We start from the raw sequence: 11,516 nt of genomic DNA, 5'->3' as shown, positions 1-11,516 counted from the left end.
AGCAACACTGATGTTACTGAGTAAGAGTGAATTAAAATACTACTTAGAAAATGCATGTTAAAATCTGAATACTCTTGAAAGTGTGCAGCTGAAATTAATTTAAACTACTAGCAGACAAAGCACAGGGTTTGCTCATTACCAACAGTAATACAAAAAATGATGCATATAAGACGCATTAGTTTATAAAAGTCAAGGCAAACCTAAATTTACCATTTTAAAAACAAAAAGCAGTGGGAGGATGTAACTTCATAACCTCATTTTCTAAGCAGAATCTCAGAAGAAATAACGTTTGTGTAACAGAAGAACAGACTAAACAGCCAAGACTCCTAATTTTTCACTACCTTCCGCATCTTTAATCGACTCTAGTTTAAAAACTACGACACCTAGATACTTCAAATCTGGACTGGATTATTCTCCTTTTCAAGAAGAATCTTTATAACCATATTTGGGATTTGTGAACCCTTTTTCTGATTTGTAAAAACTCAATAAAGTTCGATTTTCACCTTTTTTTTCGCATCTGGATCACCATAGATCTGCTCCAATTTAAAAACTAAAATTCACTCTAACGAGATGAAACAAACAGCAAAGGTATGATGTCATATTTTTGGGATTCGGGAAATACGCCCTTCGGCTGACCTGTTCTGTGGGTTTTCATGTGGATCGGTGACACTAATACGGCTGTAAAGCGAAGGTTTTGGACCTTAATCTGACCGACTACCTGTGTGGTTTGGATCGTGTTGCTCGGTGTTGGTGGAACAGAAAAACTGAATAATGTTCAGGCTGAAGCGTTGCTGCCTTCGGCTGTTCTTAAATTACCCTCCGACTGCATGTTAAATGTATTTTATATAACTGTCATATAAACAAAAGCTAAACAGCGGCCTAACAATAATTTCATACTCTTATAACACAAACGCATCAACACACGTATTGCCTGACCTTGTGCCGAATCGCTGCCTCTGTCCTCAGCCTGTTCCCGTAGCAGTGGATTTCCTCCGGCATTATTTTCCTCCAACACATTATTCCAGTGAACGAAGCTCGTACAGCTTCATTTTAACCTCCGTCTTCCCATTTCTGACACTGGATCTTCAATATCGTAAAGCTTTGAAATAGCAGGCAGCTACAAATCATGTGTTAGCTGTAGTGGCTAAGTTTTGGCTACAGTCCGCTGTCGCCTTGATATCAGCTGGAAAATGAAAAAACTAAGCACTGGATGGTACCGACTAATTACTGGAAACAACGGCACACCACAAAACTCAGTCGTTGTACCAGTAGCTCACAGATATTTTAACTTTTGCGTCTTGTTCATGGCACAGATCTTGCAGTTGTGGTTAAAAACAATAGGAGCAAGCAGGACCCGGAACCAATCTATGTGGCATAAATTTACACGGAAGTACGTCACCACCACTCTCTGCAGAATTTTATTTTTCAAAGTAAATAAAAATCTGTTTCAATAATATTTAGTTATGTAATCATGTTCAGCTTTGCAACATTTTTTATTTTTTTATTTGCAACTCTCCTTCAAGGTTCTTCTGTTTTTATACAACCTACAACTAAGTTCAAGTATTAACAAACTAATTTGGTTGTGTGTAATTTTCATCCTGATTAGCTTTATGCTAGCTATGATCTTTTATGACGTTTTAACAGCCGTTGATGCAAACATCTGAGGCCCTTTTTCGGACCTACAGTAATTTATTTATAGTTTCTTTTAAAATATTGCTAGTTTGATTTATTCCTAAAAAGGTGAGGAAAACAAAACAAAACACAACAACACATCTAAGAGTTAATGTGTGCAAATGTATTTGCTGTCCTTGTCAAAGAAACAATAATACAAAAAAGTTTTTTTATCAAGCTTTAAAATAAAACCATTTAAAAACCAAAAATATGGTTTCAGATTGGTTATGAAAGCCACTGTGAGTGAGGAAGCTGGTCTTTGGCAGATACAGTGCATGTTTTACTTGAACCTTCATTTGCTGAAGAGGAAAAATAAAGCTTATGACACGTAATTTAGCATAATATCACATAAAGGAAAGTTTTATACACATTTCATTTTCATTTCAAACTTCTGCTGTGGAAAAAAATACTGCAGGCACATCAAAATAGGAGCTGATCATAAATCCAACTGAAAACAGAAATTAAACAATATCACTCACTGTTTTCCACTGAAAATGTAATACAAATATTTAACAAATAAGTTGAATATTTGGTGGAATTTCAGTTCATATTTAGTTCTGTACAACGAGTTTAATTAAAAATGCTAATTAAAAAAATCATTTAAAATAAAATGAAGTTGAAATAAGTATATATACAGTAAAAATGGTTATATTTGGACTAGTAACTACAAAAACCAAGAGCATTGCATTTTCTTAGAAATAAACACAGGTGGCTAAAATCAAGCTAGCTAATATGCTGGCTAGTAAAAACAGCAAGAACTATTTACAATTCAGCAATTTAAATGAGCAGATTTGATTTGAAAGTTGTGATGTTTTACTCTTTGAAACGTCACCATGGTGAACAGAGTTCAGTCACAACTTTCTGCTTTTGGCCTGAAAGCTGACACTAAGCGGGAGGCTGCTAGCCATGTAGCTACTACAAAAGTGAAACTAAATACTTTTCAGAAAAAAATAGTCTTAGTGGAATAATAAAGGAGTGAACATATTAGAATATTTGATTTTTTAGATTAAATAACACTTGCTAACTGATTAGCACTGGTGCCAACTGTTAGGAGAAAAACTAATCATATTCAAAATGACACACTTTTAAGCCCTTTAAAAGGTTTTACAAAGGTAACTTTCAAGCCCAAAAGCGTTTATTGTTTTGACAGTAACACGTTTAGCTTGCTTATTAGCATCTGAGCTAACTATAGCCAAACAGCTATACGCTAACAAACAAACCAAACGGCTCATTTCAATAGTTAGTGGTTGATCTCTAAATGTTTTTCCCAAGTATTTCAGCTGCTGCAGCTTTGATTTTAGACCTTAAGATTTCAATCCTTTCAACTATTTACAGTTGAAAGGATTGAATGCTAAGGAACTCATTAATGTTAATACTTCCTGGTTTTATCTGTTGGCTAATAAGTTAATGGGTAGAAATTAAAGAAAATATATTTAGCTACTCAATGCTTACCAATAAATGACTTTGGTGTATTGAAAATAAAAAAATACTACAACCTTAGAAACAATATTAGCAACTAGATATAGATTAAATATCAACTGATATTTAAATCTTTGCTAGCATTACCTGGTTACCTGATGTTCCAACTGTTGAGGGCAAACAGTGAGTGCTTTAATTTTTATATAAATAAGTTTAGGTTGAGCAGAACCAACATTAAAATATTTGATTAAAAACTAGAAGATATTTTATTGCCTTAAATTTTAACATCTGCACGAATCTTTCTTAAATGTAAAGTTTTTATTAAACATCTGAAGCTTTGAATTCTATTGTTAAAATTGTTTGTTTTTTGTATCAACTTCTCTTGCTAACAATATTAAATTTGGTCCATTCAAAGCCTCTTCCTGTGGATCACGTGACTAGAAACTAAAACAGTCATTTGGGATGAAATGTTTGATCTACAAATACATAATTAATTTAAAACAGGAAATGGAAACATTACTTTATATGACGCAAAACTTCAGCTCCGTCAGTCTGAATCTGCTTCATATGATTGACGTTCAGCCCATAAATGTCCTCAGGAAGACAAACTATGAGCCCTGCAGGTTTGAACCACCAACCTGATTTATTATCGTTAATTTTGTTTAATCTGTAAGTAAGAAAGTAAATAAAGTTTATTTATTAAAATTTGGACTGTAGAAAGACCACAGGGCTGACTTTGCTGTATATCAACACTCTTAATCTGCTTTTCTTTAAATTTGAAATGTTAACATGATACATCCAAACAAGTTGAGAGAAATTTGATAAAACTTTGTAGGTATAACAGGTTTGGTTCTGTGGTGATAGGTTGTGGATTATGTTAAAAGATAAAAAAACGATACAAAGAGATCTCTGATGATCTCCAACAGCCACTGCACGATTCCTCTCTGTGTTTCTGATTGGCTAAACGTAACAGACTGCTGCGTTCTCGTTTGACGCCACATGATGCGATACCGGGCCAAGATGATCCAATAGGATGAATATCCCTGATTTCAGATCGGAGCAGCTCAGATCCCTGAACAAACAGCAGGAAAATCTCTCAGGATCCTGATAATCCTTAAGATTATTGGAAATGAAAATTGGGACTAAAATTGACTTAAAAAATTAAATGTTAGTGGTTTGAATAACAGATTTTGTCTCAGGAATTGTTTGAGACTCACCACAGAAAGCTTTTAAATCCTTCCTTATGGTGCCGGTTTGCTACGTCTCCTGTTTCTCCTCACTGGATAAATCTTCACGTTTTACTTTGGTGGACGTTTCTACGCATCGACAGCCTCGTTTTGAAGCCGTTTCTTCCATCTTTGTTATTTTTTGGCAGTGAAATAAATAAAACTGTCCAGGATTGGAAAGGAAAAGTTTTCTGAACGTTGACGAGCCTTTAGACGAAGACCAGCATGAGATTCTGTTTATCATGGAAGATGTTAAATCAGCTCTTCTGTCTTCAGTCGGTTTAGTGCAAACAGAAAGAACTGAACACTTTGGTTCAGTGTCATTCCACCTGCTAAAGGTCAGAGGTCAGCAACCTGCTGCTTCATGGTTCTGTTAAGAAATCGACTAATTTAAATTAAAATTTTATAAAAACTCCTGCTTTTCGCAGGTTAGCTCATGTAATTAATACATTTTCCACAACAGAGTGGCAGTCCAGTGAGCTGATGGCAGTTCAGCGGGTCGCAGGTCCCGCCGGGTCTAAGCAGCGATGCAGTGGTTGCGTCTGCGCGACATGACATATCCTCTCCTGCAGACGCATCGGAACGAGCCTTCCGTGTTGACGCAGCGAGCGTTGACGCATGGGAACGGCAGCGCAGCAGCGTCTTCGCACTCGTTAATGTCTGGAAAACGGACAGCGAGTCAGAAATGGCATGGCAGCGCAGCGCAGCATGGCAGCGCAGTGCAGCATGGCAGCGCAGCATGGCGGCGCAGCATGGCAGCGCAGTGCAGCATGGCAGCATGGCGGCGCAGCATGGCGGCGCAGCATGGCAGCGCAGTGCAGCATGGCAGCATGGCAGCATGGCAGCATGGCGGCGCAGCATGGCAGCATGGCAGCGCAGTGCAGCATGGCAGCATGGCGGGGCGGCATGGCAGCATGGCGGCACAGCATGGCGGGGCGGCATGGCAGCATGGCGGCGCAGCATAGCGGCGCGGCAGCAGTACGTACCGATGCAGCTCATGGACGTCAGGTCCAGCTCGAAGCCCGCGTAGCAGTCACAGGTGTAACCCTCGGCAACGCGGATGCACTGGCCGTTCTCACAGCCATGCAGAATCCCACAATCCTCGGCGGCACTCAGGCTGGCGTGCGTCTCGTAGCGCCCTGGAAGAACGACACAAGTATTCACACCCAGAAACTTATTTTAATGGGATTTAAATGAGACTAAAAGGGGAAACGATTCATGTTTTTAACAGTAATAGAAACAGTTTTTTGAGATCGGCGGCGCTAAATAAGTTTTATTCAGCTGGACTGACAGCAGAAATGTCTCTTTGGTTTGTAAAGGCTGCAGGTCCTGATCTAGAAAGTATTTAAAGTTTCCTCCGTAAGGCAGATCAGTTCCATGATTTCAGGAGTTTTTCTGCCTCAGACTTACTCTCATACACCCTCGGTGGCCCGCCGCCCCCGCCTCCTCCGCTGTCGGTGAACGGAGGAAGCCCCGCCCCCGGCCTCCACCCCCTGAAGTCTCCGCCCTCCCGGTCATCGTACGGTGGTCCGGGCCGCAGCGCCAGGCTGAGCGGCGGTGGGTCGGGTCTGGACGGAGGCAGCGGCCGCGCCATGAAGACGATGTCGGACCGGGGGTCCGGAGGGAGTTGCAAGGCGGGCGTCCTGGGCGCGGAGCCGTCTGGGGAGCCGTAGTCTCCCTCTGGGTAGAAACCGGGGCTGACGGGAACATCGGAGCGTCAGGAAACACAAGGAGCAGCCGGACGTCGGGAGCCGGCGGCGCTGGCCTCACCTGAACTCGGAGCCGCCGTAGGCGTCGTCCGGCGGGGCGAAGGAGACGGGCGGCCTGGCCCTGAAGCCGGACCTGCTGCCCCCTGCTGGCAAGTAGTCGTCGTAGTCCTGACTGAAATCTCTGCCAGGAAGCGGCGCTGCAGGAAAGAACTCCGGACTGTAGGGAGCAGCTGGGAAAAGCAGGAGACGATCAAGAGCCGCAAAACTTCTCTAAGAAAAAGCTTCAGTTCAGCAGGTGAAACTTTCATAACCAAAGTTTCTATATATTTATTAAAACTGTCTCCATGTTGAGACAGTTTGCAATGAGTCAGGTAATGTGAGCAGATCCATCTCCTCCACATCCTCCCTGATTTGCTACTGCTGTCTGAAGGAACAGCCAATCAGCTGGAGGCAGATGCTGCACAGCCTGATGAGGTCATCGTCTTATCGTACCTCCTCGCCCCGGCCCGGTTTCTGGTCCGGCGGAGTCTGGGAAGCTTCCAGGGAACGCCGCTGCAGAGTAGGAGCTGCACAGAGAGGCGTAGTCCTCTGCAGACAGACAGACGGCCGTCAGCGCGCCGCGGCCGGCGCAGGCGGGCCGCCCCGCAGCGCGACGCTTACCTGAGTCGGTGGCGGGGCAGAGGGCGCAGCCCATCCCCCAGCCCTCGCCGTAGAAGCAGCAGCAGTCGATGAAGGTGACCTGCGCCCCCAGCAGAGGACTCTGGCACAGCAGGTCGGCGCTGACGTGCTGCCAGCACAAGGACAGGTTCTCATCTGGATGCAACACAAACAGCAGCTCTGTCGATACGCAGACGACACGCCGCAACCTGCAGCGCTGGCGGCTGCAACGAAGCAGCTGGAGGCCTGAAGGAGGTTTGGCCTTCGACCTGCAGCTGAACGGCAGCGCCGCAGGCGGCCATTTTCTTTGACTCCACAGCAGAAAATCAACAGAACCTGATCACAGATTAACTGTTTAGGATTTATTTAGGTTTTAAAGAAATGGAGGGACAAATGTTTGTGCCACTATGAACATGAAAAAAATCAGTAACTGAGTAACTTCGGTTGCCTAGCAACAACCTGCTGAGTAACTTCGGTTGCCTAGCAACAACCTGCTGAGTAACGTGCGCAGCAGCAGTTTGAGGTTTCGGACAGAGAGACGAACTGTTTGGGTTTAAACAGCTCAACATTCTGACTTAAATTTAAAAATAACAAATAAGTTAAAATCGCTGTCAGAAATAAAAATGTCAGTTAGCCAGAAGTCCATAACCCTGTTTAGATGTTCTGAGACATAATAGTTCAAAAACGTGAACATGGAAAACGGAACAGGAGGAAATCTAGGCAGCAGCAGCAGATTCAGCTCTGAGGATAAAAACTGGATTTTGTGAGATCAGTTTCATTTTCCCTCCGGTCCGGAGAGCAAACTGAGGGCAGCATGTTGGATGAAACTAATCGTTGATTACCGACATGGACTGATCTGAGATGCTGGCTATGTGATGAAGATGAGGATGAGGAAGGGATACCCATGGTGAGGTGCGAGGCGTTGACGCAGTTCCTCTGCGTGTCGTCCAGCACCAGCGGCGGCGGGCAACTGCAGTAGAACGACCCCACCGTGTTCACACACACGCCGCCCACGCAGCTCTCCTCCTCACACTCGTCGTAATCTACAGAAGGGAAACGAGTCAGCGGGCGCAGCCGGAGGTCGGGCGCAGCCGGACCCAGCTGTGTCTGTACCGATGCACTCCAGCAGGGCGGCGCTGTAGACGAAGCCGCTGGAGCAGTAGCACCTGTAGCCCGGGATGTTGTTCACACACACGCCGTTCTTACACACCTCAGGATGGAAGCGCTTACACTCGTCCACGTCTGGGGACAGACAGCAGGAGGCTGAGAGGCCGCCGTTGCTACGGCAACCAGAGGGTGAGACATGGCGGGTCGGCGGGTACCTGTGTAGCTGAAGGAGCCCGACCCTGCCGTCACGTAGCCCCTCCCACTGAGACACAGGGACAGGAAGTCAGCTGCAACACAAACGGCAGCCGTAAGAACACAGCGATGCAGCAGCAGCGACGCGGCAGGCGGCAGCGACGCAGCAGCAGCGACGCGGCAGGCGGCAGCGACGCGGCGGCAGCGACGCAGCAGGCGGCAGCGCCGCGGCCACATGCGTCCTGCAGGTCCCACCTGTGTCTGCGGCAGGGCATGCGTGGGCGCGGCAGCCCCACCCCCAGCCCTCCCCCGCGGTGCAGCAGCACTCCTGCTGGCTGGTGTTGGCCGCCAGCAGGCTGCAGCCGCCTGCTGCCAGGTTGTAGTAGCAGTCCCTCAGTTCACCGGGCTGCGCTGCAGACGAGTGGTGCAGAACCGCAGAAACATCCACCGCACTGATCTGGGACCCGGAGGAGGAAGAGGAGTGTGTGGACTCAGGGCGGGACCCGGACTCTGGAGAGGCAGAAAGAACGCTGAACTTTAAAAGATCTGAACACAAAATCTTACCAAATATTTTTAATGGATGTATTTGTATAATCCTTTAAAACAACCAGCAGGTTTACCAAAGAGATTCACGGTTAGCAACATAAAACAGGAAGTAAAGGCTGCTGCTGTCACACGTTTTCATCAGAACAGAGAAATGTTCCTACATTATAATTACTATGTTAAACGATGTGAAAAAGTTAAATCATAGTGGAAGCCATGAGGAAATAGTTCACAGAGAGAGAGAGCAAACTCATCATCATCCTGACCTGGAACAGACGATGGGAGCCGTGGTGCTGCGGGCTGCGAGGCCGCCGCCGCCGAGGCAGGAGCCGACACGGGCGGCCCGACGCACGAGCCGTCGGCGGCGACCCGCTGACCCGGCTGGCAGGTGGCGAGGCAGCGGAACGAGCCGATGGTGTTCTCACACCGCCGCGACGGGCAAACAGAGCCGCCGCTGGACACGCACTCATCCACATCTGGGGACACAGAGAGACAGGAGGGCTGAGTGAGGACGTCCGGGACGGCGCGGCGCTCCGGCGGCGCTCCGGCGGCGCTCCGAGGCAGGCGGTCTGCTCCGGGTTGGCGCTGAAGCCCGAGTGACACCGACACTGGAAGGAGCCGTCGGTGTTCACACAGCGGCCGTCTGAACACACACCAGGCCTCACACACTCGTCCACGTCTGGGAGGGAAATTTAAATATATGGCCATCAAGACAAAAATATGAAAACCTGGAATGGTTAATCAATTACTGAAATAATTATCTACTAATTTATTAACCAGCTGATCATTAACTGGAGGCTGTTTGCTGAAAACACAGAGCAGAAATCAAGTCAAAACTGCACAAAAATACAAACAAAAATTCCACTTTTTAGATTTTAAAAGTGGCATTTTTAGCTTCACTGGTTCAAATTCTGGTAAAATCTGCTAGGAAGCATCTTCTGCAACCAATTATTAGTCTATAATTAATCCCCATATCAATCCCCAATGGCAGTATTTATGCTCAATCTGAGCTTTTCTTACTTAAAAAATTTTACTGAATTATTTGATTGAATCTTTTAATGTATTTCTAAGTTTATATAAAAGCTTAAGAGGTTAAATGAAAAATCTGCAGAATGTGACTCTTTAAAATCTTATTAATTATCAGAATAATCAATAAACAAACATCATAGTTGCAGCTTTAAAGTCCAGCAGCCAAGACTGTGTTTGCTAATTAGCCTGTGGCTAAAAACCTTCAGTTTGTTTGTTCAAGCAGGTAACATCGTCACCTTGATTAATAAACTTCGATCGAATGAAAAAACAAATGAAAAGAGACGTTTAAGTCAGAAACCAGAGCTCTGAGTCTGAACGAGGCTCACCGAGGCAGGCCGTCCTGTTCTCGCTCAGCGTGAATCCAGGTGAGCACACACAGGTGTATGATCCAGGTGTGTTCACACACTCTCCTCTGGAGAAGCAGAAGTCTCCCTCCAAACACTCGTTAACGTCTGAAGACACAAACCTGATCAGAAGCTCCGTTTAAACCAACCTCAGTGGCGCCGCGCTCTGCTCACCTGTGCACCGCCTGCCCAGGCCGGAGCTCCGGTAACCGGGGCGACAGTCGCACCTGAACGAGCCCACGCTGTTCACACACACCTGCTCCGCGTCACACGCTCCGGCGCTCGCACACTCATCCACGTCTGCAGGACAGAGCTAGCTTAGTGAGCACTTCCTTCTGCTAGCGCGCTAACAGAGGAGCTAATTTTTAGCTTAGCTCTTAAACATTTTTGCTAACTTTTTACAACACTTAGTTTCTCCTAAATCAATGTAGAAAAGTAAGTGGCTTTCAGCTGAAGAAAGTTCCACATCTGTCTTGAAACTGGTCACCGACTGTTAAGAAATCTTCAACAAATACAAACAAATATAACAGCTAAAGGCATTAAAGAAAAAAAATGATCATGTCAAAGTTAAACTGCTACTGGAGGTTTGTAGTCTGTCAATGACAGATATAATCTGAACTAAAGTTAGCACTTTAGCATTAGCTTCAGCTAAATACTGAGGTGATATAGCGCTTTAGCGCTAATATTAATCAGTGATGTAGTTGGCGCCGTTTCAAACGTTCAGAGCGCCAGAGGCTCCAGTTCCACCTCTGAATGTTACATCAGTTCCTGGTTAGTAAGACTAGAGCTGAGTGGAGGTTCGCTGGAGACGAACTGAAGGCTTTCATGATGATGATGGTGATGAATCTGTTTGATTTAGGCACCGAAAACCAGGCAACAGACAGATATACCGCCAGGACTCATGGACTGTGGAATATATTTTAAAAGACCTTCTCAGTCAGAACCAAGAGCCGAAGCAACCAAACACACATTTCCTCTGAAACGAGACAAGATGTCTGCAGGAGAAACATGCTGGAACGTTTACGGTAAGTCAGATGAAAACCTGAGTATCATCAGCAAACAGGTTGACTCTTATGGCCCAAAATGATCAAGCTGAGAACCATGAAAACAGAACACAGGTGGGCCAAGTACTGGTCTGTGTGGTACACCAGAACTAAAATAGAGCTTCACTAAACACCCAAAGCAACGTTGGGCGGTTCGCCATCTGGTGGAGTGGTTAGGTACTACACACATCAGCAGCTGAAAACAGAGCTGTTGAGTAAAAACAACAGAATATCTTCTTTATTACTTATGACATTTTGTTTTAACTCTCAAAATATAAATAAGAAAAATGATAGACTAATAAATTTCACGATAAATGATGATGATATTTCTAATAATGTGGAGAATCCATCACATTTCTGTGATTCTGATAACAGAACCTCGGTGTGTGTGTGTGTGTGTGTGTGTGTGTGTGTGTGTGTGTGAACACACCTGTGCACTGCCTGTTGGTCAGCGTGTATCCTGGACGACACGACACACACCTGTACGACCCCACAGAGTTCACACACATCTGCCCCGGACACTGAGACGGCTCCGCGCACTCGTCCACGTCTGAACACACAGCGGACCCGGTCACT

At 45.3% G+C, this 11,516-nt stretch overlaps 1 protein-coding gene across 7 annotated transcripts in view; it reads right to left on the bottom strand.

Moving 5' to 3' along the window:
- Positions 1-1,774: 1,774 nt before the first annotated feature.
- The window catches only part of ltbp4 (latent transforming growth factor beta binding protein 4), a 42,255-nt gene continuing 32,513 nt past the window's right edge, over positions 1,775-11,516 (bottom strand). For 4 of the 7 annotated variants that reach the window (XM_015059730.1, XM_015059731.1, XM_015059734.1 and 1 more), the window contains 15 exons: positions 11,371-11,490; positions 10,072-10,197; positions 9,880-10,005; positions 9,081-9,203; positions 8,791-9,000; positions 8,237-8,491; positions 8,005-8,076; positions 7,796-7,924; positions 7,585-7,725; positions 6,686-6,838; positions 6,518-6,613; positions 6,087-6,255; positions 5,727-6,013; positions 5,303-5,455; positions 1,775-4,976 (listed from right to left, as the gene is read on the bottom strand). In XM_015059730.1, the coding sequence (XP_014915216.1) occupies positions 4,834-4,976; positions 5,303-5,455; positions 5,727-6,013; positions 6,087-6,255; positions 6,518-6,613; positions 6,686-6,838; positions 7,585-7,725; positions 7,796-7,924; positions 8,005-8,076; positions 8,237-8,491; positions 8,791-9,000; positions 9,081-9,203; positions 9,880-10,005; positions 10,072-10,197; positions 11,371-11,490 (2,303 nt within the window). In that variant the 3' untranslated portion in view covers positions 1,775-4,833. The remainder of the gene's footprint in view (positions 4,977-5,302; positions 5,456-5,726; positions 6,014-6,086; positions 6,256-6,517; positions 6,614-6,685; positions 6,839-7,584; positions 7,726-7,795; positions 7,925-8,004; positions 8,077-8,236; positions 8,492-8,790; positions 9,001-9,080; positions 9,204-9,879; positions 10,006-10,071; positions 10,198-11,370; positions 11,491-11,516) is intronic. The other 3 variants (XM_015059733.1, XM_015059732.1, XM_015059735.1) reach the window with 3 other exon arrangements.

This window comes from Poecilia latipinna, unplaced genomic scaffold, assembly GCF_001443285.1.
Source record: "Poecilia latipinna isolate Pla-1442-1.1 unplaced genomic scaffold, P_latipinna-1.0 Scaffold1656, whole genome shotgun sequence".
Classification (NCBI taxonomy): Eukaryota; Metazoa; Chordata; class Actinopteri; order Cyprinodontiformes; family Poeciliidae; genus Poecilia; species Poecilia latipinna.
Note: the sequence above shows the minus strand (reverse complement) of the source record. Positions and strands in the feature narration are given on the sequence as shown.